The 23,865-nt window shown below is 43.1% G+C and overlaps 3 protein-coding genes across 3 annotated transcripts; 1 reads left to right on the top strand and 2 right to left on the bottom strand.

Annotated features, from left to right (window-relative positions):
- Window positions 1–285: 285 nt before the first annotated feature.
- Window positions 286–1,897, bottom strand: LOC133441190 (RLA class II histocompatibility antigen, DP beta chain-like). The gene is made up of 2 exons (XM_061718590.1): window positions 1,771–1,897; window positions 286–1,605 (listed from the first exon to the last, which is right to left on the bottom strand). Exons 1-2 carry the CDS (start codon window positions 1,826–1,828, stop codon window positions 575–577), a joined length of 1,089 nt encoding a protein of 362 aa, XP_061574574.1. The 5' UTR covers window positions 1,829–1,897; the 3' UTR covers window positions 286–574.
- Window positions 1,898–2,322: 425 nt separating this feature from the next.
- On the bottom strand, window positions 2,323–9,821 carry LOC133440767 (MHC class I polypeptide-related sequence B-like). Its single transcript, XM_061718085.1, has 4 exons — window positions 9,719–9,821; window positions 2,964–3,371; window positions 2,558–2,922; window positions 2,323–2,487 (listed from the first exon to the last, which is right to left on the bottom strand). Exons 1-4 carry the CDS (start codon window positions 9,819–9,821, stop codon window positions 2,323–2,325), a joined length of 1,041 nt encoding a protein of 346 aa, XP_061574069.1.
- A 1,568-nt stretch (window positions 9,822–11,389) lies between these two features.
- On the top strand, window positions 11,390–18,702 carry LOC133441189 (hereditary hemochromatosis protein homolog). Its single transcript, XM_061718589.1, has 3 exons — window positions 11,390–11,497; window positions 11,650–12,553; window positions 18,681–18,702. Exons 1-3 carry the CDS (start codon window positions 11,440–11,442, stop codon window positions 18,700–18,702), a joined length of 984 nt encoding a protein of 327 aa, XP_061574573.1. The 5' UTR covers window positions 11,390–11,439.
- Window positions 18,703–23,865: the final 5,163 nt, after the last annotated feature.

Genomic DNA, 23,865 nt, shown 5'->3' with positions numbered 1-23,865 from the left:
CTAAATTATCAGGTCAAAGTCTCAAAAATCCAGTTTAAAGAGCTCCATAGTCTCCTCACTGGACTCTTTAAAGAGTCAACCAATCAAGATAACCCACGCCCAGAGCGGTACATCAGGTCCACATCCACGCGAGGTGATGTTGGCAGTAGTCTGCTGGTCCTGGTTGCACAGATGATGTCTGCCAAAATGTTGTGGAAAAACCTATAAATGATCTTTAATATGTTCTTTCCAACAAGGTGAATAACTGGAAACTAATTTACCAAGAATAAGACTTGAGAGATGATCCATATTTCAGTCGATTTAATTTAAGTTATTGCAGGCGTTTCGATGCAGAATGATGGTGAAAAACAGGAAGCATAAGGATTTTAAAGCATAAATGATGATTCATTCTTATGATTCAGAAAGACAGAGCTAATCTTTTATGGACAAAGTATGAATCTGCAGACTCTGTTCTCTGTACAAGGCTACATTTGCTCCTCACAGTAGTTTTGGTTTAATAAAGTGGCAAATGCTAAATTATCCATCACATCTTCATCATGAGATTAATGTCACAATTATGCACTGGGGACGGGGCTTATTTGGAGGAAAACTGCTTCAGTGGAGCCGTCATGTCCCGGTCCTCCACCCCTGGCTCTGATCCCTCATGAAGTGCTTGCTCTGACCCTGACCTTTTCCTCATCTTCATCATCAGCACCAGCAGCAGGATGACGACAACCAGCAGGACGACGGGAGCAGAGATGACATGGACTCTGAATGAGCGGAAAGACTCCGCCCTCCAGCTCACATCCAGCCGGTTGTCCAGACTCAGGTGAGACGCTGCACAGGTGTACTTGTGCTTCCTCTGCAGCTCCTCTTCATCCACCACCAGCGTCTTCCTCAGCTGGTAGAGACCGTTGCCGTTGGGCAGCACCGAGCCAACGGTCATTTCCTCCTCGTCCACGGGTTCACCGTCCCGCAGCAGCGTCAGGTTGATGTGGCGAGGGTAGAAGTCTGTGGCCAGACAGGTGATCTGGGCCCCGCCCCCCCACGGCTGTGATAGGAGGTGTAGTCGAGGTCGAACACGACGCATCACCAGGTGCTTCTCACTCTCCAGCAGGTGTTGCATAGTCCGTGCACATAAGGGCTGGTAGATGTTTGAGAAACGCATCTGCTCGCGCATCTGCACCATGGTGTCCCAGCGGAAATCCCAACCGTCACCACCGCCGTACAGGAAGTGAGTCGTGTTGTAAAGGATGCTGTCGGCATCATGACCATTTGCAACATTCCTGGACATGATGAAATGATGCTGATCGTCTTCTTGGTCCCCACAAACCACCATCCTCTGTTGAACGTAGACGCCTGGAGAGGTCAGGTTCAGCTGTTTTCTGACTATATCCAACCTCCTCCTCATCTCCATCCTATTCTGCAGCAGCACATCCAAGGCTACCTGTCCCAGGTCAAACTCAGTCCCTTTCTCACCTCCACCACCAACCTTTATCAATTGGTCTGCGTCTGAGTCATAGTACCCCACCTGGATGTCATCCAGCATCAGAACCATGGAGAACTCTGGGAACTGGGTTGGTCCTGAGATGTAGATGAGCAACCCCCACAACGAGTGCCCGAAGCCTAAAAAATACAGAGAATTATGGGTAAGACACAACATAAAGCTTGACGTGATCGTCAGATTAGAAGCTGCAGGGAAGTCAGGTGTGTTTTGTTTAGTCCTCCTTCTGGTTTTGGAAATAAATAAAGAAATAAAGAAACACAGCTGTTTCCAGCAGTATTTGTTACCTGAACTCATCACAAGGGGGAGGAGTAGGGACCCCGACATCAGCTGGAGAAATAACATAGCGATTAGTCCTCTGATCAGTCCTGATCAACTGTTTCTTCCTATTCTGCTCTACTTCGGGCTTGTTGAGCAGCTCGACCAACCAGCACTCTGCATCCTGGTGTCTCCGGACTCTGACCAATCAGAAACACGGAAATGCAGGAGGCGGTTCCAGAGAGGAACAAAGTCCAACCAGTCAGGTGATCATGCAGGACTCAACTGAGGTCCAAACTCCAACTTCTTTTTATTTTCTTCCTGAGAGAAGAAGTGAACAAATGTTCAAATGTTCTTACGATTCAGAAAAACAGAGCTAATCCTTTAGGGACAAAGTATGAATCTGATGACTCTGCTCTCTGTACAAGGCTACATTTGCTCTTCACAGTAGTTTTGGTTTAATAAAGTGGCGAATGCTAAATTTTTCATCACTATATCATCTGTCTTTGGCGTCTTTGTCATGAGATTTAAGTCATAATTCTGCACTGGGGCTTATTTGGAGTAAAACTTTATTTGGAGTTTTATTTGGAGTAAAACTGCTTCGGTGAAACCGTCACGTCCCGGTCCTCCACCCCTGGCTCCGATCCCTCATCAGTGCTGGCTCCAGGACTCTCCTGTGTTTCCATGGAGATGCCCTCTGACCCTGAACTCTTCCTTATCTTCATGATCAGCACCAGCAGCAGCAACTATCAGGACGAGGGGAGCAGAGATGACGTGGACTCTGAATGAGCGGAAAGACTCCGCCCTCCAGCTCACATCCAGCCTGTTGTCCAGACTCAGGTGAGACGCTGCACAGGTGTACTTGTGCTTCCTCTGCAGCTCCTCTTCATCCACCACCAGCGTCTTCCTCAGCTGGTAGAGACCGTTGCCGTTGGGCAGCACCGAGCCAACGGTCATTTGGTCCTCGTCCACGGGTTCACCGTCCCGCAGCAACGTCAGGTTGATGTGTCGAGGGTAGAAGTCTGTGGCCAGACAGGTGATCTGGGCCCGGCCCCCCCCCGGCTGTGATAGGAGGCGTAGTCGAGGTCGAACACGACGCATCACCAGGTGCTTGTTGATCTCCAGCAGGTGTTGGAGAGTCCGGGCAAGAAGATGTTTGAGAAACACATTTGCTCGTACATCTGCTCCATGATGTCCCAGTGGAAATCCCAACCGTCACCACCGCCGTACAGGAAGTGGGTCGTGTTATACTGCACGCTGTCGGCATCATGACCATTTGCAACATTCCTGACCGTGATGAAATCAGGCTGACTGTCTGCCTGGACCTCACAAACCACCATCCTCTGTTGAACGTAGACGCCTGGAGAGGTCAGGTTCAGCTGTTTTCTGACTATATCCAACCTCCTCCTCATCTCCATCCTATTCTGCAGCAGCACATCCAAGGCTACCTGTCCCAGGTCAAACTCAGTCCCTTTCTCACCTCCACCACCAACCTTTATCAATTGGTCTGCGTCTGAGTCATAGTACCCCACCTGGATGTCATCCAGCATCAGAACCATGGAGAACTCTGGGAACTGGGTTGGCCCTGAGATGTAGGTGAACAACGCCCACAACAAGTGCTTTCCAAAGCCTAAAAAATGCAGTGAATTTTGGTTAAGACACAAATGAAGATTTACTTGAGCGTCAGATCAGAACCTGCAGAAAAGTGAGGTGTGTTCTCAATAGTCCTGCTTCTGAACATCCAGAACATATTTTTTACCCGCTTTGACAAGCAGCACTTCTCATCCAAGTGTCAGGCCTTGCTGAGAGCCCAACTACCACCAGACCTTGAAGAACCAGCCCCTTTCACAGAGAAGGAGGTACGTCGCCAGCTGAGCCCATGCAAGACTGGCCAAGCCCCAGGGCCTGAAGGCAACCCAGGCATGGTGCTTAAGACCTGTGCAAGGAACTCTCTCTAATACTGCACTCACCCTGCTGCCAATCCTACTGGACTGCCACAATAGCCACACTATGTAAAACCGCTACCATAATACCAGTACAAAAAAAAACAGGCCCTCAGAACCTAACCACTACCGCCCAAAATCCCTGACATCCATGATAATGAAATGCCTGCAGAAACTGCACTGAACACCATTCTTCCACTTCCCACCCCACACCTGGATCCCTTCCAATTTCCCTACGAGGCACTCTGAGGGTAACCTGCGGGGTGCCACAGGGATCTATCCTGGGCCCCAAACTCTTCATTCCTTATATAAATAGTATATGTAATGTATCAACGCTTATAAATTGTGTTACTGTTTGCAGATGATACCCCATTGCTGTGCTCTGGGAATGATATGGAGGAGCTTCTGAATACAGTTCAACAGGAACTGAAAACCCTAAAGCGATGGTTTGATACCAATAAATTATCATTAAATTCAACTAAAACAAAATTTATATTATTTGGATATCGTAAAACTAATAATCACATACAAATTATGATAAATTATTTTGAGTTTATGATTGTACATTTTTGGGTGTTGTTATTGACCATAAATTGTGCTAGATGACACATGTTGACCATTTAAAGGCAAAGGTATCTAAATCAATCGGAATATTGCACAGAACCAAGGACATCCTCACTCATGACCCCCTGAATATGTTATACATACAGTTGCTTCATTGTCCCATTTATCACTTATTATGTGGAAATCTGGGGATATACAAATAATCACAGACCCAAATTTTTTCTTACAAAAAGGGCCATTAGAGTTATAAAAAAAGCAGATTATCAAGAACCAACAAATAGATTATTCATAAATTCAAATGTGCTTAAATTCATAGATTTAGTGGACCATAAAACAGCGCGATCTATGTTTAAAATCAACAATATAATACTTCCTGACAGCATTCAGAAGCTCTTGCAAAGCAGAGTTAGCCAATATGAACTAAGGGGAACATTTATGTTCAGGAAATCAAAGGCAAGAACCAACGTTAAACAACGATGATCTCAGTGACAGGAGTTAATCTGTGGAACAGTTTAGATACAGAAATGAAAATGTGTAGCACGTTATTGCAATTCAAGCACCTATAAATACAAAATGATTCATACATATAAAACAAAGGTATAATACACATAGGCATGTACCTATGGACATGTGTATGTATATGTATGTATGTATGTATGTATGTATGTATGTATGTATGTATGTATGTATGTATGTATGTATGTATGTATGTATGTATGTATGTATGTATGTATGTATGTATGTATGTATGTATGTATGTATGTATGTATGTAGTATGTATGTATGTATGTATGTATGTATGTGTATATATATATATATATATATATATATATATATATATATATAAGTTCACTAGGAGACTGCTGTTTATGTTGCAGGAAAGTTGCTGCACGGACAGTTTTGTGTGTTGTTACTTTAATAAGACCATAACAAACCTTATGTTGAAATAAGACATTTTTGAAATAAGAGAGTTCTGTGGTCCTTGATTCAGATAGGAGACAGAATTTAACAGGTTTTGCCCCCATCTAATCTAAGGTGATGGCGGGGGGGGATCTTTGGGGGACATAAAGATATCCGACCCTAGAGAATCATTAAGTCAGACCTGCCGACTTGCCCGGGTGCGAAGGTCAAGAAGTGGGAGGTCCACTTATCTGGGGAGCCTGACTCTGGCAGCCTGACCCTTCCAGGGAAAAGTTAATAAGGGGGGGATCTGATGACAACAAACCCCCACCCCTGTTGACATGCGAAACAATGCTCTTACAAAGAGAGAAAGGCATTTGGCTAAATGAAGGTGCTACTGCAACTAGCTACTGTAACTTCAGAAGGCCTTTGTATGCTGCGAAGCAAACCAGTGCTTCCAAGGAATCTGTTCCCCTGGTGGCTAAATTGAGCCATAGGGAGTTTCCATGGCTCAAACAGGAGGGAGGAAGGGTATGTGGTACATATGGTACATCACGAGGATTTTTGTAGGAGCTGTCCGACATGTTGCAGATACAACATGTAAGAAGTTAAGGCTCAGGAAAACCATGGCCTGAATGACGGCCATTAGTCGAACTGTACATGAGAATCGTCAAATTTCTTGTGAGCTGCTGTTTCGTCCTCTCCCTCTCCTAAACCTAACACATACATATATGTATATACAGTATGCATGTGTGTAGGTATGTGGATGTGGATGTATGTGCTTATATATATAATGTATGGAATGATATTTAACACCTAGCAAGACAGTTGTGCTTATTTTATCCTTTTTAGTATTTTATTCTTTTATCTTCTATTTTATCCTTTTTATTGACTTAACTTATCATGATTGTTTTATTTATGTGCCCTGTGCCTTATGGTGTGTTGTCTTTTATTTGCCTGTCCAGCACTTTGGACCATGTTGGTGTTTTTAAAGTGCTTTATAAATAAAGTTGTATTGTATTGTATTGACTCATTTAACTCTTTTACATTTTTTATGCTCACCCCTATTTTTATTGGATCTTACTGCTCTGTTTTATATTAATCTTTAGTTTATCCTGTTTTATCATATTTTATTTTCATTGTCTTATCTCAATGTTTTAGTCGTTATTTATGGTCTATTTTATACATTCTACTGTCTTATTCTTTTAGTTTTTTAATGTCTTGCTTTCTAGACATACTTTTAGGATTTTATGTCATGTTATACTTTTTAAACTCTTTTAGTGTATCTTATCCTGCTTTCTTGTAGCTTTTAGCTCCAGTGTTTCCTCATGGGGAGCCTCCATGCTGGGAGTGACTCTGGCCTGCAGGGGTGTCGTCCTGGGGGTCGTCCTGGCCTGGATGGTTGTGGAGCTCTGCACCACGGCTTCACCACTGTGGTGTGGACTCCTCTATCCGTCCGGGCCGGGATGGTCTCTGTGGGCCTCTGTGGGCAATAAAGTTTGATTTGATTTAATTTGATTTAGTAATGACTTGTGGAACATGCATGTTTGTGTACAGTTATTTTGTTTATACTCGAGCAACTTCTTATATGGATTTATTCGTGTATTTTGTTTCATTCTCTAAATCCTAACTGCACTGGTTTATAAAAGCTAACATTTTTTTTTCCTTTCTTTTTTTCTTGTGAAAAGGGTAGGCGTCATAAGCTTAGGATTAAGTCTACACCTTTTGGTCCTTGGCTTTTAGTTAAAAATGTATAAATATATGAACTAAAAAAATATATATATTTTTTTGTATTACACTGACGATTCACACCTGTACTTTGGCTGTTCCACCTCACCCACAACTTCCTCTCCGACAGACTGCTAGCAGTAAGGCTGGGCTCAACTACAACCCCTGCACTCACCATCAACACTGGGGTCCCACAAGGATGTGTGTCGAGCTCTATGCTGTACACTCTCTACACCAATGACTGCCCTAGCATCTCTCCCACCACATCATATCTCACATATGCAGATGACACAGCCATTCTGGCTGTTCTCTCAGACAACAAATCCACTCTGGACTATCACAATACAGTCACCCACTTCACCAAGTGGTGCTCAGAAGTAAAAAATAAATACATAACACTTCTCTCATTCAAATGAATCAGAATCTACCATACAGACCAAAACTTTGAACACACTTCCCCATTTGTTTGAATGAGAAGGTGTGTCCAAACATTTGTTCTGTACTGTATTTACACAAGTTTTAAAAGACAGTGAAACAACACTTGGAATAAAGTTCTGACAGTACACATAAGCAAACACTTCTTTGCATTCTCCAGCAGCAGTGGTGTAAAGTAACGAAGTACAAGTACTTCGTTACTGTACTTAAGTAAGATTTTTGAGAACTTGTACTTTTATTGATACTTTAATTTTTCTGTACTTTTACTTTTACTTCGTTACATTTTCAAGCAAAAAATCGTACTTTTAATCCGCTATATTTTAAATTGGACACGTCGTTACTCGCTACAAATTAAAGTCTTACATTAAATGAAAATGTAGGCTATTGCCGACTACACCGACGCAGGGCTACGGCGTAGGGTACGCGGCGACGCACACCCTACGCAGTAGCCTACGCCGTAGGGTGTAAGGTGAATTGCCCGTGATTGCCCGGCGGCGGCTCCGTGACGAGACACCTGGGGCGGACGGGCTGACTCGGCCTCCATACCGAGAAGGAGGGGGAGCTGCGCCGCAGAGGCGGGCCGGAAGGCTGGAGGAACCGCCGTCGCATCGAGGACCGACGAGGACCGAGCGGCAGCCGACGCGTTTCCATGGGCACCATTCTTTCATTCCACCGCTTCTAAGGTGGTTTTGGCATTTAAAAGTTCAATCAGTTCAAGAGTCTCCTTCATCATCCTTCAGCTGGGGTTGCTTAATGTTGTCACTGCATACTACAGGCTGGGGGTGAACCTGTCAGCGGGGCCAATGGGGTACAGCAGTGATGAGCAAAGGGAGAAATTAAAATGGGGTAATGGAGACAAACGCTAAAGGGGTCAGAATAATATCACCATTATTTAGAGTTGTAAACAAATTCTTGGAATAAAGCCACTTTCGACAGCATGACAATCTTGGGACTTCATTTCTTTGCAATCCTTTTGAAACTAATTTTGTACTTTGAATTTTGTACTTTGTACTTTTTACTTTTGTACTTAAGTACATTTTACACCATGTACTTTTGGTACTTTATTATATTTAATTTGAGGTACTTTTATACTTTTACTTAAGTAAAGTTCTTAATGGATACTCTTTACTTTTACTTAAGTAATTTTCAAGCAGAAAATCCGTACTTTTACTTAAGTACAATATTTTTGTACTTTTTCCACCTCTGTCCAGCAGTGATGTGGTTTCCATGGACTGCTTTGGAGAATACGTCCCAGCAGCGTTGACTGTCCTCCAGGTAAACCAACCAAGGATTTGGAGTTGGATCAAGGTATGAGTAGATGCAGGGATCCAAGATTCCTCCCATGATCTCTGCAAATACAGAAAAACACCCAGATTGAACGTTGATAAAGGTTCCTGGTCTCTCACCTTTCAAGTTTCACCTTCTCTTTTATTCAGATTTCACTTTGGTCAAGTGGCAGCTTTTGATTTGTTGCTTAGATGGGGGTTTTTTTTATTCCCTTTTGTGTGCATATACAGTAGAGACCAAGGGCCTGATTTACTAAAGGTTTGCGTGCGTAAAAACGTGTGCAAACTTGACATCACCCGCAAACCAAACTGCAAGCTGATCTACTAACAGCGTGCAAAGAGGACTGCGCCTCTCAAATGAGCAAAATAGCACACGCTGTTCATTTAGTACTTTTGCCCTGATGAATAATCAATATGGGGCGTACCCGCCAGAAAGCGCTAAATACTGGGAGGGGAAAATGCAAATTAATTTACCACACGCAATGAGATTTACCAAGCCTTAAAGTAGTTGCGCGTATTGTGATTGCGTCTGTATTTAATACGTTCGAAAGGAAGGTGCTAATCTGTCCAGCATTACGCACCGATGGCTGCTGTTATTGTGGCAAGGAGGCGACATCGCCAAAGTCTTTCGGACTCGTGTAAATTTGTTTGGAATGAATGAAAACCAGATAGTTGAAACATATCGACTATCTAGCGATTCCATCTTGGAGCTGTTGAATGAGTTAAGGGCTGATTTGGAGCCGGTCACAAGCAGGAGTAACGCCATATCTGCCTTGCCGAAACTGCTCTCAACTCTTCATTTCCTCGCATCAGGGTCATTCCAGCGCACTGTAGCCATTTCTGCTGGGCTCTCCCAAAGCAGTTTTTCAGGTGTGCTGTCCACTGTCCTCAACGCTCTGTTACGCAGGATGGGCAGGCACATACGGTTCCCATCCACTCGGGACGCACTGAATGATGTCAAACACGGATTTTATGCAGTTGCTGGGTTTTATTTGAATGTTAAATCGAGTATTATTCAGCAAAAGGTTGCCACAGGAGGCACATTCATTTTTTTATTTGTGATAATAAATAAACCATGTGTTTTCATGGAGAAAAAAGTGTTTCTTATTGTGCGCCTATACCTTGTTCTGCAATTGGCTCTAACGTGTCATCCCCCGGTATCCCAGTTATCTGCTCCTCGCAGAAGGTGAGCTGCACCTGCTGCTCAATGCTGGTTAGAGACATCTCTTCCGCAGGCCCTCCACCTGTCTTGTTTGCCGAAGTTTTATTAAAGGCCACTTTTTCTTTAGTTCTTCGCCTTATATCTTGCCACCTTCTTTTAACCTCATCTGCCGTTCTTTTTGTCTTACCAACTGCATTTATTCTATCACAGATTTTCTCCCATATTGCGTTTCTTTTGGTAATGTTTAAATTTCTTTGCTGTAGTTCATGAATGTGTTTATTTGACTCTTCCACTAATATCTCTAACTCCAACTCGTCAAATTTCATTTTGGGCTTGCGACTATCCTGCTTTCCATCCACTCTCCATGGCGCAAAGTTTGCGCCGCAAACCGTAAGACACGCAACACCTCATTTAAATACTGCTGTTTGCACCTGTTATCAATTGCGCACGCAATCTTAGTTGATCACCCGCAAAACACACAACAACAGCACGTGCAAACTTTTTCAGTGCACACGCAATTTAGTACTCTTTATTTAGGATCTTAGTAAATCAGGCCCCAAGAGTTTGGACACAGTTCCCCATTTGTTTGAATGAGAAGGTGTGTCCAAACTTTTGGTCTGTACCGTATATATGCATTGGGTGCATCAATGTGTGAGAGAGTGTTTCCTTCACCAGGGCTCTTAATAGTATAGCCATATTTTATTGATCCGTGGAAGAAAAGCAAAAAGAATAAAATATTCTGACAACAAGGACGAAGATCACCAACGGTGGTACGTGAAAGACCAAGAAAGAAAAAAACAAGACAGTGTCTCAGCATTTCACCTGGTTGGAAATTTGTCTATAATTAGCTAGAATGTCTGGGTCAAGAGAAGGTTTTTATGTAAAGATTTAATTACTGCAACTTTAAGAACCTGTGGCACATATCTTAAGTTTGGGGATAACTTGATCTGGTCCAGTATTGTCATACCAATAAGAGGAAAAACATTTTTGAGTAGTGGAGTCGGGATGGAGTTTAAGAAACACATAGCTCTATTGACGACTGAGGTCAGCTCAGGGAGGTCTACAGCAACGAAACACTCTAGAGTCAAGTCAGAGCCTAAGGAAGTCGCTACAGCTGAAGAAACTACACACCAGGTTGGCCTGGTTGATTTCTTCTCTAATTCTGATGATTTTACTGCTAAAGAAGCTCATAGAATCTTCACTACTGAGAGCTGCAGGAATGCACCGCTCAACAGAGTTGTGTCAGCCTGGCTACAGCGCTGAACATAAAACTTCCAGTAAAATTTCCAGTGGAAGCAGGTAGAGAGAAAATAGAAAAAGGGGCTAAAATAGAGCCCTGGGGTACCCCATATTTACACAATTTGTTATTGTGTTAGCACACAACTGAAGAGAACACACTTATTCTTCCAGGAGGAAAATAAAGAGAAGTTGGAGTTTGGACCTTCCGCCTCAGGTGATTTCCAGGTGAAGGGTGGAGTCCTGCAGGATAACTTGCCTGGTTGGACATTGATCCCTCACACCTGACGGTCCCGTCTGGAACCGCCTCCTGTTCTTCCATGTTTCTGATTGGTCAGAGTCCGGAGACACCAGGATGCAGGTTGGTCGAGCTGCTCAATAAACCCAAAGTAGAGCAGAATAGGAAGAAACAGTTGATCAGGACTGATCAGAGGACTAATCGCTATGTTTTTTCTCCAGCTGATGTTGGGGTCTCTACTCCTCCCCCCAATGATGAGTTCAGGTAACAAATACTGTTTCTTTATTTCTTTATTTATTTCCAGAACAACAGAAGGAGGACTAATCAGAACACACCTGACTTCTCTGCAGCTTCTGATCTGATGATCCCATCGAGCTTTATGTTGTGTCTTACCCATAATTCTCTGTATTTTTTAGGCTTCAGGCACTCGTTGTCGATGTGGCTCACCCACATCTCAGGACCAACCCAGTTCCCAGAGTTCTCTGCGGTTCTGATGCTGGATGACATCCAGGTGGGGTACTACGACACAAACATAGACCAAATCCTAAAGGTTGGTGGTGGAGGTGAGAAAGGGGCGGAGCTTGACCTGGGACAGCTGACGTTGGATGTGCTGCAGGAGATTGTAATGGAGATGAGGATGAGGTTGGACATGGTCAGAAAACAGCTGAACCTGACCTCTCCAGGCGTCTACGTTCAACAGAGGATGGGGGCTTGTGGGGTCCAGGAAGACGGTCAGCCTTATTTCATCATGGTCAGGGACGGTGCAAATGGTCATGATGCCGACAGCATCCATTTTAACACAACCCACTTCCTGTACAGCGGTGGTGACGGTTGGGATTTCCAGTTTGACACCAAGAGGGAGGTGTACGAGCAGATGCGTTTCAAAACCTTCCTGACCTTATGTGGCTTGACTCTGCGTAACCTGCTGAAGAGCGAGAAGCACCTGGTGATGCGTCGTGTTCGACCTCGTCTACGCCTCCTATCACAGCCGGGGGGGGGCGGGGCCCAGATCACCTGTCTGGCCACAGACTTCTACCCTCGCCACATCAACCTGACGCTGCTGCGGGACGGTGAACCCGTGGACGAGGAGGAAATGACCGTTGGCTCGGTGCTGCCCAACGGCAACGGTCTCTACCAGCTGAGGAAGACGCTGGTGGTGGATGAAGAGGAGCTGCAGAGGAAGCACAAGTACACCTGTGCAGCGTCTCACCTGAGTCTGGATAACCGGCTGGATGTGAGCTGGAGGGCGGAGTCTTTCCACTCATTCAGAGTCTACGCCATCTCTGCTCCCGTCGTCCTGGTGGTTGTCGTCGTCCTCCTGCTGGTTGCTGCCATCCTGCTGCTGGTGCTGATGATGAAGATGAAGATGAGGAAGAGATCAGGGTCAGAGGGCATCTCCATGGAAACAGAGGAGAGTCTCGGAGCCAGCACTGATGAGGGATCGGAGCCAGGGGTGGAGGACCGGGACGTGACGGCTCCACTGAAGCAGGTTTCTTCCAAATAAACCCCACCCCCAGTGCATAATTGTGACATTAATCTCATTACGAAGATGTGATGGATAATTTAGCAATCGCCACTTTATTAAACCAAAACTACTGTGAGGAGCAAATGTAGTCTTGTACAGACAACAGAGTCTGCAGATTCATACTTTGTCCATAAAAGTTTAGCTCTGTTTTTCTGAATCGTAAGAATGAATCATCATGTACAGTATGCTTTAAAATCATTATGTTTCCTGTTTTTCATTGTCATTCTGCATCGAGACGACTGCGATAGCTTAAATAAAATCTACTGAAATCTGGATCATCTCTCAAGTCTTATTCTTGGTAAATTAGTTTCCAGTTAATCACCTCGTTGGAAAGAACATATTACAGAGCGTTTATAGGTTTTTCCACAACATTTTGGCGGACATCGTCTGTGCAACCAGGACCAGCAGACTACTGGCAACATCACCTCGCGTGGATGTGGACCTGATGTACCGCTCTGGGCGTGGGGGTGCAGGGCCGGTGTCCTGAAGAAACTGGGGATTTTTAAGACAGTTTCTTTTATTTAATCCTAAATTGTTTAATGACTGAGATGATGGAAGGAAGGTTGAGTAGATTTATTGACTGGGTGTTATCTTGACTGTTTGATAAAGAGTCCAGTGAGGAGACTATGGAGCTCTTTAAACTGTGTTTTTGAGACTTTGACCTGAGAATTTAGTGCTTAATGTGTTGCTGTCATATTAACTGTCTAAAGAAATAAGCATTTCTGTGCAGTTTGTTGTTGATTATCGTGGGTATTTTTCGTGCATTTTGGAAGTGTGTTGAATTTTTTGTCCTTTATTTTAACACTTGTTTGAGCTTCCTTCCTCCTGCGACCCGGCAGGTGCCTGGGGTATTTCAGAAGTTGTTTGATTAGAGCAGGTTATTCCTTGGAAATCCACACTGGTAGGACTGAACGGGTTTCAGTTGCTCACCAGTGGTTGGTGGAAGAACGGTTTTAGAAGTAGCTGCTAGACCTGGTCCAGGAAGAATCAATGCGCTGTAGGAGTGTTTAGGACTGTCAGAGGAAGAGATAGGGCAAACAGATGTTATAATTACCAAAAACACTGTTGGTTCTTTTTCTTTGTCTCTATATGCGTGATAAAAAAAGGATTGTGTGCTGTGTGGATAAAAGAATATAATTTTCCTCCAAATGGTAGTCTGAGTGTAAAACTTGTGACAAACATTGCAATGCATTGGCACCAGCGTTATCAGAATCATCTTTATTGGTTCTTTATTGATCCTTGGCTTTACATGGGTGGAATCTGACAGGAGCCTGTTATTCCTGGTGGCTCTTAAACTGTAATTTTGATAAATTTCACCTCTGGGATTGATAAAGTGAATCTAGATTAAATTGAACTACATTGGAGGAACCAGGACAGCAGAAAACTTTATCAACAAAAATCTTTCGGTCCAAACAACTCCAAGTACAAAACAATGTAGGCGTTGTTTTGTACTTGTAGTTGTTCTGACCGTTGTGCTGCGGAACTGATAAGCTGATCCCATCAATCTGAGGGGTGACATGGAAGAATTGTGGATATAAAGTTTTGAATAGTTTTTGTCTCTGTAGTTGTACGTTTGGGAGGATGATTTCTTCTAAATGAACAGTGACTGTGTTTTGTTGTATCCGACAGAGCGGCGATTCATCCAAGATCTGCAAGTGGTTCATGAAGCTGTTGTGATCCTTCCGTGCCTAATTTGACCACCATTGTGACACAGATTCCTATCTCAGCAGAATATTTTTCAGTGTTCCTGTGGATCCTGATAGTCGGTTTAGGTTTGCATTTATCTTGAAAGGTGAACCTTGGCCTTTCACTCGTTTGTGCCAAGGTTACGGTGAGTCACCTACCATCTATAATGCTGCTTTGACGCTCTAATGTTAACTCCTGGTACTGCACTCCTGCAGTAAAAAGTCACATTTCTGGGGTGCGTTATCTCTGCCGAAGGCAGACGATTACTGCCTGTTACAAAGAAACAGATGATTTCATTTCTGGGAAGCTGTTCTTATTGTGGAATCTTCCTACCATGTTATGCTGCATTGGAGGCTCATATGAGCCTCTTATTCATGGGGAGGGCTTGCAAGCTCATGGTGCTCTGGACTCCTGAAGCGGTCGAGGCGTTCCACCAGCTGAAACTAGCTCTACAACCCTCTCCTGCTTTATGGGCGTCTGACTGTGGCCGTCCTTTCAACAGTGGATGAGAGGGATGGATGCATGAACTCAGTTCCCCTGCAGGGACATGAGGGGGTAATGAGACCTGTTGCCAGTAAGCTGGACTCGGTTGTGGCTGTGTTACCTCAATGTCTTGATGCTGCGATGCTTGTAATTTTAGAGATACTTAAATCAAATGTTTAAAAGGCAGGGAGGTTTTTAGATTAGTTAACCCTTCATGCCTGAAATATGCACTGCCACATATTTAATATGTAAGTTATATTTATTATTTCTTTTTTACACCACAAGTAACACTATTCGACTGTTGCTAAGTGTTGGGCCACAATCCTGTGTTGAACATGGAAAGACTTGATTTCAATTCTGAGGCGTAGTTCTGAGGCCAGCCTTGATTTCTTAAAGGGAACCTATTATGGCATTTAATGTATATTTTAAACAGGCCTTGAATGTCTTAAAAACAATCAAAAGCTTGTTTTTTCTACATAAAACCGAAATTCAGCCTGTGGGCCATGTCTCTAGTTTTACCGCTCCTAACCTCCTTTTTCTGTGAGTGATCCTGAGAGGCGGGGCGGCTATGATAATGAGGCTCTGTGCTGATTGGCTGCTTGAATGACGTGTAGCAGGGGAGGGAACAAAGCCTCGCTCCGGGCAGAAGAGCGTACACAAAGCGTGTCCCATGCGACAGAGCTCCGGCGACAAAATAAATTCCATTGCTTTATTTTTTTTGTATTGGACTGTCCTAACTGGCTGCGAGTTTAACGGTTTCAGTGTGGACAGAGAGCGTCCGATGTCACGCAGCTCGACGTGATAGTCTGACGCTCGCATGCAGTAAGACACGGTGTAAACGGATCTTAAGCCTGAATTACGGTTCTGCGTTAAATCGACGCGTACCCTACGCCGTAGGTTCTGCGTTGGTGTAACGCGGAACCAAAAATCAGCCTTTAGTTCCCTGACCGGTTCACTTCGTCTTCACACTGATTCACACAGGAAGATTTAATTGAATTCTAAACAGGTACACCATAGTTATTTACTCCGATTCCTCATCATTTCATTTCATTTATGTTACAAGACGAATTAATTATGTTAACGGTAAAGAAATCACAACACTGAATTTTCACAAATGGCAACTTTATTGTTAAAAATAAAATAACATAAGTTGTATATAAATAACATTTATGCACTATTGCTGGCAAAAAGGAAGGACCGTGCGTCTTCTGAAGGTGTCGATGAACAGCTTCAGGTGCTTGGAAGATCTGAAACCATAAACAGAAATAAATGTATTACTATTAGAGCTCCGTTAGGTAACACTGGAGCCACCGGGGCCCGGGGCCCCTCACCGGTCCGGTCCAGTGAGGAGTCCCGGTGTGTGGCCTCCGGTGCTCCGGAGCTCAGCTAAATACTTAACATATGCAAAGATCATACTTGTAGACAAATCTAAACAACATAAAAAAATTAACGTCACTTACCGCTAACTCGTGTGCAGTTGCCGGGTCCGTACTGTGGGAACTGATCCTTTTATGAGGGTAAGTGTCGATGCAAAACCTCATTTTAACTGTCCCTCGTTGCTCAAACAGCCACCGCTTCTAAACAATGGCTGAAGCTCCAGCCGGCGGAGAGAGCTGGTTGTGGGCGTGGTTTCAGCAGTCTGAACGGCTCGTAGAAGTCACATGACACTGGAAGATTCAGCCGGGCGGGGGGAACAGACCCTGCAGAAATTCATGGGATTTCACCTTCCCTGTGCTGGCAGGGTGAGGGGAGACCACTTTATATATGTTAAAACAAGAAAAAACTTGTTTTTCATAATAGGTCCCCTTTAAAGCCGACTGCATGGTTTGAAACAAAGGAACCTCCATAATGACTCAAAGCAGTGGCAGGCCTCGCATTTATTGCTCAAAAGATTCATACAATTATGATAAAACTGGCTTACAGGCTTCTGGCCAGTTATTGTTGCTACCTCTGAGTGTTAAAGGAAAAAACATGATTAGGCAGAAACATTGAATCCATGTTGAATCCATGTTGAAGCCTGGTCTGTGACAAACAGAATACGTTGATTCAACATTGATTACACGTTGGCATTAGAATCGGATGATTGATTGAATGTTGAACGCACAAAAAACACGCCTTATTTGTATAAAAAATACTTTTACAGACATTTAGTGGTGCTTTTTAATACTGCGTCCACTACAGTGTTGTATCAGTCTAATGCTTTTACTTCACCTGGTGTTATCATTTGTACTAGTATTTATTGAGGATTGCTTTATAATTGAATCCATGTTAATAATGACTAGTTTTATTATGATTATATTGAAGGTGATATTTCTCTGACTTTGTAGCGCCCCCTGGGGGCCACGGTGCCCCAAACATGTGCCTATACAGGCCAGCCGTATCTGGGAAAATAATAAAACACGTAAAAAGAAGGTTATATAGAATAGCATATATAGTTGATGATAGTTCAACCAGCTGCCTGAATTCCTCTGAACGCTGGACCTGCAGGAACAAACCTGATGGAATGGACTTTGTTTCCTCATGCTGTGTGTTCAGGTAGGAGTATAACCTGTCTAATGTTATGATGGATTATATAAAGAATAGTTTAAAATCAAACTGAATATGTAAACTGCATGTGCTGATTAACTAAATGTTTCTGTATGTGAAACTAAGGTGCATTCTTCTGTCTTTTCACTGAAAGTACCATGCTGTACCAGACACTGATAAGGAGAGAGGCCCCTGAGCAATAAAAACTTGGGCCAGCCCTCTCCCCCCTTTTTTCAGAGGTAATAAACATGTTCTCAGGACGAGAGACCGGCAGATTTGGGCAGGACGATTGAGAAGCAGGGTGCAGGGGCTCTGCTTTGCCGATCTCCCTCATGAGGCCTTCTTTAATTCTATCCCAGTCTTTGGTGTTTTTATTTACCTTTTCCAGCTCAATTAAAGAACCCGGCGTGATTAATTCGATCACAACAATTTGGGGGCTCGTCCGGGATTGAGATCAGGAGAGAGGTAATTATGAAAAACAGCTTGGTGCGAAAAAAGGCGAGGACACGGCCCGCGCGGCAAATTCAGGGTAAGCAGACCGTTTATCTGCATTGGATATACTCAAATCAAGACCGTGTCCAAAGTCTTAAGTAAACACCCAGCTGCTGAATTTCATAACTGCTAAATTTAAGGAATGATAACGGCTGAATTTAATAACTGCTAAATTTAAGGAATGATAACTGCTAAATTTAATGAAAAAGGACAAAGCTGGAATAGAAATAAAGAGGAAATATATAGAAATTAAGAGGAATATTTGTTAAGGGTTTAAGTCCCAGGATGTTATTAGAAAGGGTTTCAGGCCCATAGAGGAATGTTTATTAACGGTTAGAGTCCGAGGATGTCGGGGTTAGGCCCTTTAGAGGGACAGGATTATGGGAGAATCCTGTTACCGTAGACATTCGCAAAGTCTCGGGCGTGGCGCCCCCCCCGTGACGTCGACGGGCGCACGTATTTTTGCTTGGTTATAGTCCAGGGATTGAGGCCACCCAAATTCTAAGAGCTGCCAAAGAAACTTAAAAAGTTGATGGTATGCATGGAGGATGGAATAGGATTTTGGAAACTGTAGAGAGGTTTGAAAATGCCCGAGAAACTTTAAATGAACTTTAAATTTGGCTTCGTGAAGATATTATAAGACCTAAGTTGACATGAGCCTGAAATCAGAAACAGAGATGGTGAAATGTATGTAAAAATTAAGCAGTGGCTGTTGGCCTTGCTGTGAGAAAGGAGGGGTGTGATTATGTGTGTGTGACAGAGACAGAGACTGCGTGTGTATGTGTGTGAGAGAGAGGGAGAGAGAGAGTGAGAGATAGTGTGTGTTTGTGTGCGTGTGTGTGTGTGTGTGCTGTCTGTGTACTGTATGTGCATTCATAAGATTTTGTGAACAGCTGAAATATATTCTGTCATTTTAAGAGAAAGAAAAGTATGATTTAATTGACTTCGTAGTTGGCTTTAAAATCGGAAAGTCAGGAAAGGTAAAAGAGAGATTTTGGAAGTTGCAGGTTCAGATGACATGGTCGTAAAAGTCCACTCCTCTCCTCCTCTGAAAAAGGGGAGGGGTTGAATGGGCCTTTTCAACAGGGACTAGATAAAGTAATGCTTTAAAAAGCTAGAGATTATGCTGATAATAATCTTATTTAGGGGTTGAATAGGTGACAAATTTTAGAATATATTTGGATATTATAAGATAAAATGTTAAGAAGTAAAAGGTTTAAATTCATATGAGCCTCTCTCTGTTGACTTGGTTAAAATAATATGAACAATGAGCTTCTTTAAAGGATACATTCTGTGTCTATAAAGGAGACTTTTTATCTGTTAAAAATACATGAGCTTCAGCTTCTCTGTTGACATTTTTTAAGATAACATTAACAATGAGCTTCTTTAAATGATGCATTCTGTGTCTAATAAAGAAGACTTTTTTATTTGATAAAACATACATGAGCTTCAAGAAGAGGACTTTTTGGGAGTTTGTTTGTTTAGGTTAAGAACGTTTCTCTGTGTACTGGAGCACCCCCCCCCCCCCCTCAGCGAAATATGGTGAATTGGTTAGGGGCGGCTCATATTCCTTAAGTGTCAAGTGAGGGCATAATAATATTAACGTCTTAGTTGATATAAAGTGTTGATGAATACAGATTTTGGAATCTGTGATAGTAGGGACATTGTAATTTCTGTTTGTAATTTGTATAGTTGAGGTTACTCTCATTTTTGGGAAGTGCTTTTGCAATTTTTATTTTATTTAGGAAAAGGACCAGATTGAAATGATAAATTACAGATATGGGTTAGAGGTTTTACAATGTTATTTAGGACTTTTCTACGGTTATTAAAATTAGGACAGTCAGTGGATAATTTACTTTTACATTTTTGAACAGGGTTTGTCACTTTCTGTTTACTGTAACTGTTGTTGAGAGAGGAAAAATCAATATGAGTAGGGCTTCTATATAATAGTTGGCTTTATGTTCTGATTCACACCATTATCCTTGTTTAATTACCGGTAGGTTGTTCAGGATGTCCCAAGTTCCTTTTATATTATGTTTATTTTCATGTAATAACTTTTATAAATAGCCTTCGGTTAGGTCGTATTATATCTTTTAGTATAGTTTGGTAGATTTTATAAGATTATTTTCTATTGACAAGCATTAGTTAGTCCTCCATTAGTGAACCAAGGACTTTTTAAATAAATTTGGATTAATATGAACGAGAAAGAAGCCTAAGAACGCGAAAAAAGTTTACTAGGGAATTTAAAGGAGTGAAAACTGAAACGCCACCTGGAACACAGGAAGGGGGTCGAAAAAGATAAGATAGGACAAGAATGTAAGGGTACGGACAGACCAGTCGTAAAAAGCAAAATGACTCCCTTTCTCCACTAAAAACCATGTCGTAAACATGTCAGGTGAAACAGAAACAGAAAAAAAAGAGGGGAAACTTTCAGCGCCAGGCGCGGGGTCAGTGGGCTGAGGTCAGGCCAAAAGGCACTGGTAGTAGAATCAGGCATTAAACACACACAAATTTTATGAACCACCTTGAGCACCCAAACCCCCACATGCCATTCCACACACGAAGGATGGGTGGACAAAAGGGGGAGGCCCGGGGGTGGACGAGGGGGTTGCCATAGAGACCCAGGAAAAGACACGCCCCACAAAGAGACAACAGGGGACTGGCTGCTTCGGAGGAAGAAAAACAGACTCAACCATTCACACGCCCCCTCAGGATGAGGGTGAGACGCAAACCCTGAGACATTCCGCAAGCTCCTTGTGACCTGATGGGGACAGACCAACTGATCACGTTGGGGGTGATGATTCAGTGTGGTCCGGATGGTTGGACGCTAACCTTTCTGGACGGAGGTACAAAACAATGCGTCGGTTATCCATCCAGCGGACATTGCATGTTATCTCCTCAGCCAGGTCTGGCTGCAGAAATACAGTATGTGGACTTTGTTTGAACCAGAAACATTGGTTACTCCTGGCCCGATATACGGTCTATTAACAGTGGCGCCCCTGAGTCACACCTGGTGTCCTTACGCTTGTTCCCCCAATCCTTCACATATCACATTATTTTACGATACACCTAATGGTAACATGATGCCTTGCACTCACATTATAGACGACTTAGGTGGTATGAACTGACGGATGAGGCTTTGCCCTCATGTGTCATTGGCTTTGCGCCTAGGCCATCAGGCTAAGGATTTAATGCCTCCAAAGCAAAATTATTATCACCACCCAATAGTTGTACGACATGGTGAAACAACTAGGCGTTAGGATTTAGAGTTTTTCTGTAACAGGATCATCAACAAGTGATCCTGTTTCAAAAGGGGGAGTAAGGTTGGTAATTATGTGACGTGTAAACACGACCCTACATGTATACAGCATGTAGCAGTTAAAAGAAATTAATTCTTTTAACTTATTAAGAAATTAAGAAAATGAAGCATCAAATATTTCGTATACACACGAAGGATATCATAGGGGAAAACCACACAAGTGCATGCAAAGAATCGTTCGTGACGACAAAGTCAGGGAAGACTTAGTGAAAACACCATTTGACAAAGCGATTAATTTGTTTTTAGACGGATACTGTTTTAGATACTGGAACGAAGGGTTACAATTAGCATATGCGATAGTAAACGAGGAAGACGAAACATGGGTAACAGTAGATGCTAGAAGGAATGAAGGAATTAGAATCTGAATCAGAATCAGATTTATTAGTCAAGTTTGAACATTGCCCAAGGAATTTGACTCCGGTTATTTCGCTTTCCACTCGGATTTAAAAGTAGCAACAGTAAATAACAAATGTACGGTAGATAAAAGTGCGGCACGTATTAAGATATATACGATTAAAAAAGTGAAAGGTGTAAAGTATAGAGGTAGACATGGTAAAGACAGCTCTTAATAAAAATATAAATAATAGTGGCCTTGAGATGGGAAACAGAGATTGGAATGAGTAGAGTGAAACCTGAGACAACCTGATATATTGTACAAGCAGTATGGGAGTAGGTGTATTCTTTAAGGTAAAGAATACCAGAATGGGCAAACAGATGGCGATTAGGTGAATTAAATTCAGTCCAGGAACGGCACGAGTAATTTTTCTTTTTTGTAAAAGGTCAATTTTTTTAGATAGCTGGGATAAGTATTACAGAAAATAATGGTATAGGAATTTAGATGTTGTCCAAACAAAGGTTGATAAAGAATAAGAAGAGCAGAGCGTGGAAGCAGGTGTCTCGCTTTGAAAAGCAGACCGACATTTTTTAGATTCTTAGATATTTAGTTTTGCAAAAGTGATCTATATGACGATTAGAGTTTAGACAGTCATCAATGAGGACTCCAAGGAACTTTGTAGAGTTTACTTTCTTTATTTCTATATCATTTATCTTGATCTGAAAGGCCAGATTTTCCGTATTCTTTTGTTCTTTATTGAAACTGAATGATCTTAACTACGCTGCAGCCGTCTGGACATGTGGTTGGGTGGAGCAGGTCGTCCTCCAACCTGAAGGTCATGGACTGACCCCAGTCTGGGGAGTCTTTGAGCAGGACACTGAACCCCACACTCCCACCTGATATGATGATTGGGCTATGATGTAGAACACAAGTACTACTGTAAATATACAGTACTGATACTTGAAAATCAAACTTGTCAGTTCAATATTTACTCGAAATGAAACGGAACTTGGAAGCAGGACTGAAGATCACAAAACTGCATCTTGTGTGTAATATTCAACAGTGAACTACGGAGGAGTTTAACAAGAAGGAATATGTTTTTCAGCTATTGTAATAATTCATTTGATCATCAACCAGTATTTTGGGGCAAATATGCCATAGTTTCATGAGAGTGAATGGTTTTTACTTTTTGTTACGTAGAAATGTCACTTTTCCATAAAGGAAATGTTAATCGTGTGGACAATCCTGAGTACCCCCTCAACGCGTAAAGGATTTAACAGAGTAATTTGCATGTCTGGATTCTTTAAATGGGTGTACATACAGTGCCCAAAGGGAAAGAAATCAGTAATGTTCATAAATAGGCAATTATTGCTCCACACCTATCTGTAGGAAATTGTAGGATAAGGTATTGAATCATCTGGAGTTGAGTATTGTGTAGTGGGTGACATCAGAAAGGCGTTTGGGAAACGCTGGATGGGACATGCGAATAAGAAGACTAAATTGGCAAAAATCTGTGCACAGACCAAAATGACATGGGTGGACGCGGGCCACGGACTGACCCGTACGAACTACAGACTGGATGATTTTTTCTAGGGCCGCAGAATGCGCCCTACTTGAAGGAGACTGACAAATAACAATTTGGTCAGAAAGCTCACTTCTCCGAACTGCAAAGTTTGGTATCTGCTTACTCCCAAACAGGTCGGAGACGGACGGACAGACACGGACCTCACAGACAGAATGGGTCCCCCTCTGAGTCATCAAGAGACAGTGGTCGGAGCCAAGGTGGACAGGACCCAGAACGGACCTCCCACGTCATCCGACTCCACAGGAAAGGTGACACGTGGTGTCAACGATCGCAGTGGGCAACACCGGCGGTGGTGACGGTTGGGATTTCCACTGGGACACCATGGAGCAGATGTACATGCAGATACGTTTCTCAAACATGTTCCTGCCCTTATGTGCCCGGACTCTGAAACACCTGCTGGAGATCAACAAGCACCTGGTGATGCGTCGTGTTCGACCTCGACTACGCCTCCTATCACAGCCGGGGGGGGGCGGGACCCAGATCACCAGTCTGGCCACAGACTTCTACCCTCGCCACATCAACCTGACGCTGCTGCGGGACGGTGAACCCGTGGACGAGGACGAAATGACCGTTGGCTCAGTGCTGCCCAACGGTAACGGTCTCTACCAGCTGAGGAAGACGCTGATGGTGGATGAAGAGGAGCTGCAGAGGAAGCACAAGTACACCTGTGCAGCGTCTCACC

Source organism: Cololabis saira, chromosome 3 (assembly GCF_033807715.1).
Source record: "Cololabis saira isolate AMF1-May2022 chromosome 3, fColSai1.1, whole genome shotgun sequence".
NCBI classification, from domain to species: Eukaryota; Metazoa; Chordata; class Actinopteri; order Beloniformes; family Belonidae; genus Cololabis; species Cololabis saira.
The sequence above is the reverse complement of the archived record's forward strand: the minus strand, read 5'-3'. Positions and strand labels throughout refer to the sequence as shown.

What these genes read in the sequence shown, in the direction of transcription:
- LOC133441189 (XM_061718589.1), top strand. Translation starts at nt 11,440, where the DNA reads ATGTTTTTTCTCCAGCTGATGTTGGGGTCTCTACTCCTCCCCCCAATG. An exon ending in CCCCCCAATGATGAGTTCAG is followed by an intron (nt 11,498 to 11,649) that starts GTAACAAATACT and finishes TGTATTTTTTAG; the next exon opens with GCTTCAGGCACTCGTTGTCG. An exon ending in GTGGTTGTCGTCGTCCTCCT is followed by an intron (nt 12,554 to 18,680) that starts GCTGGTTGCTGC and finishes GTGAGAAAGGAG; the next exon opens with GGGTGTGATTATGTGTGTGT.
- LOC133441190 (XM_061718590.1), bottom strand. Translation starts at nt 1,828, where the DNA reads ATGTTATTTCTCCAGCTGATGTCGGGGTCCCTACTCCTCCCCCTTGTG. An exon ending in CCCCCTTGTGATGAGTTCAG is followed by an intron (nt 1,606 to 1,770) that starts GTAACAAATACT and finishes TGTATTTTTTAG; the next exon opens with GCTTCGGGCACTCGTTGTGG.
- LOC133440767 (XM_061718085.1), bottom strand. Translation starts at nt 9,821, where the DNA reads ATGTCTCTAACCAGCATTGAGCAGCAGGTGCAGCTCACCTTCTGCGAG. An exon ending in GACCCACTTCCTGTACGGCG is followed by an intron (nt 2,923 to 2,963) that starts GTGGTGACGGTT and finishes ATCATGGAGCAG; the next exon opens with ATGTACGAGCAAATGTGTTT. An exon ending in GTCTGGACAACAGGCTGGAT is followed by an intron (nt 2,488 to 2,557) that starts GTGAGCTGGAGG and finishes TCGTCCTGATAG; the next exon opens with TTGCTGCTGCTGGTGCTGAT.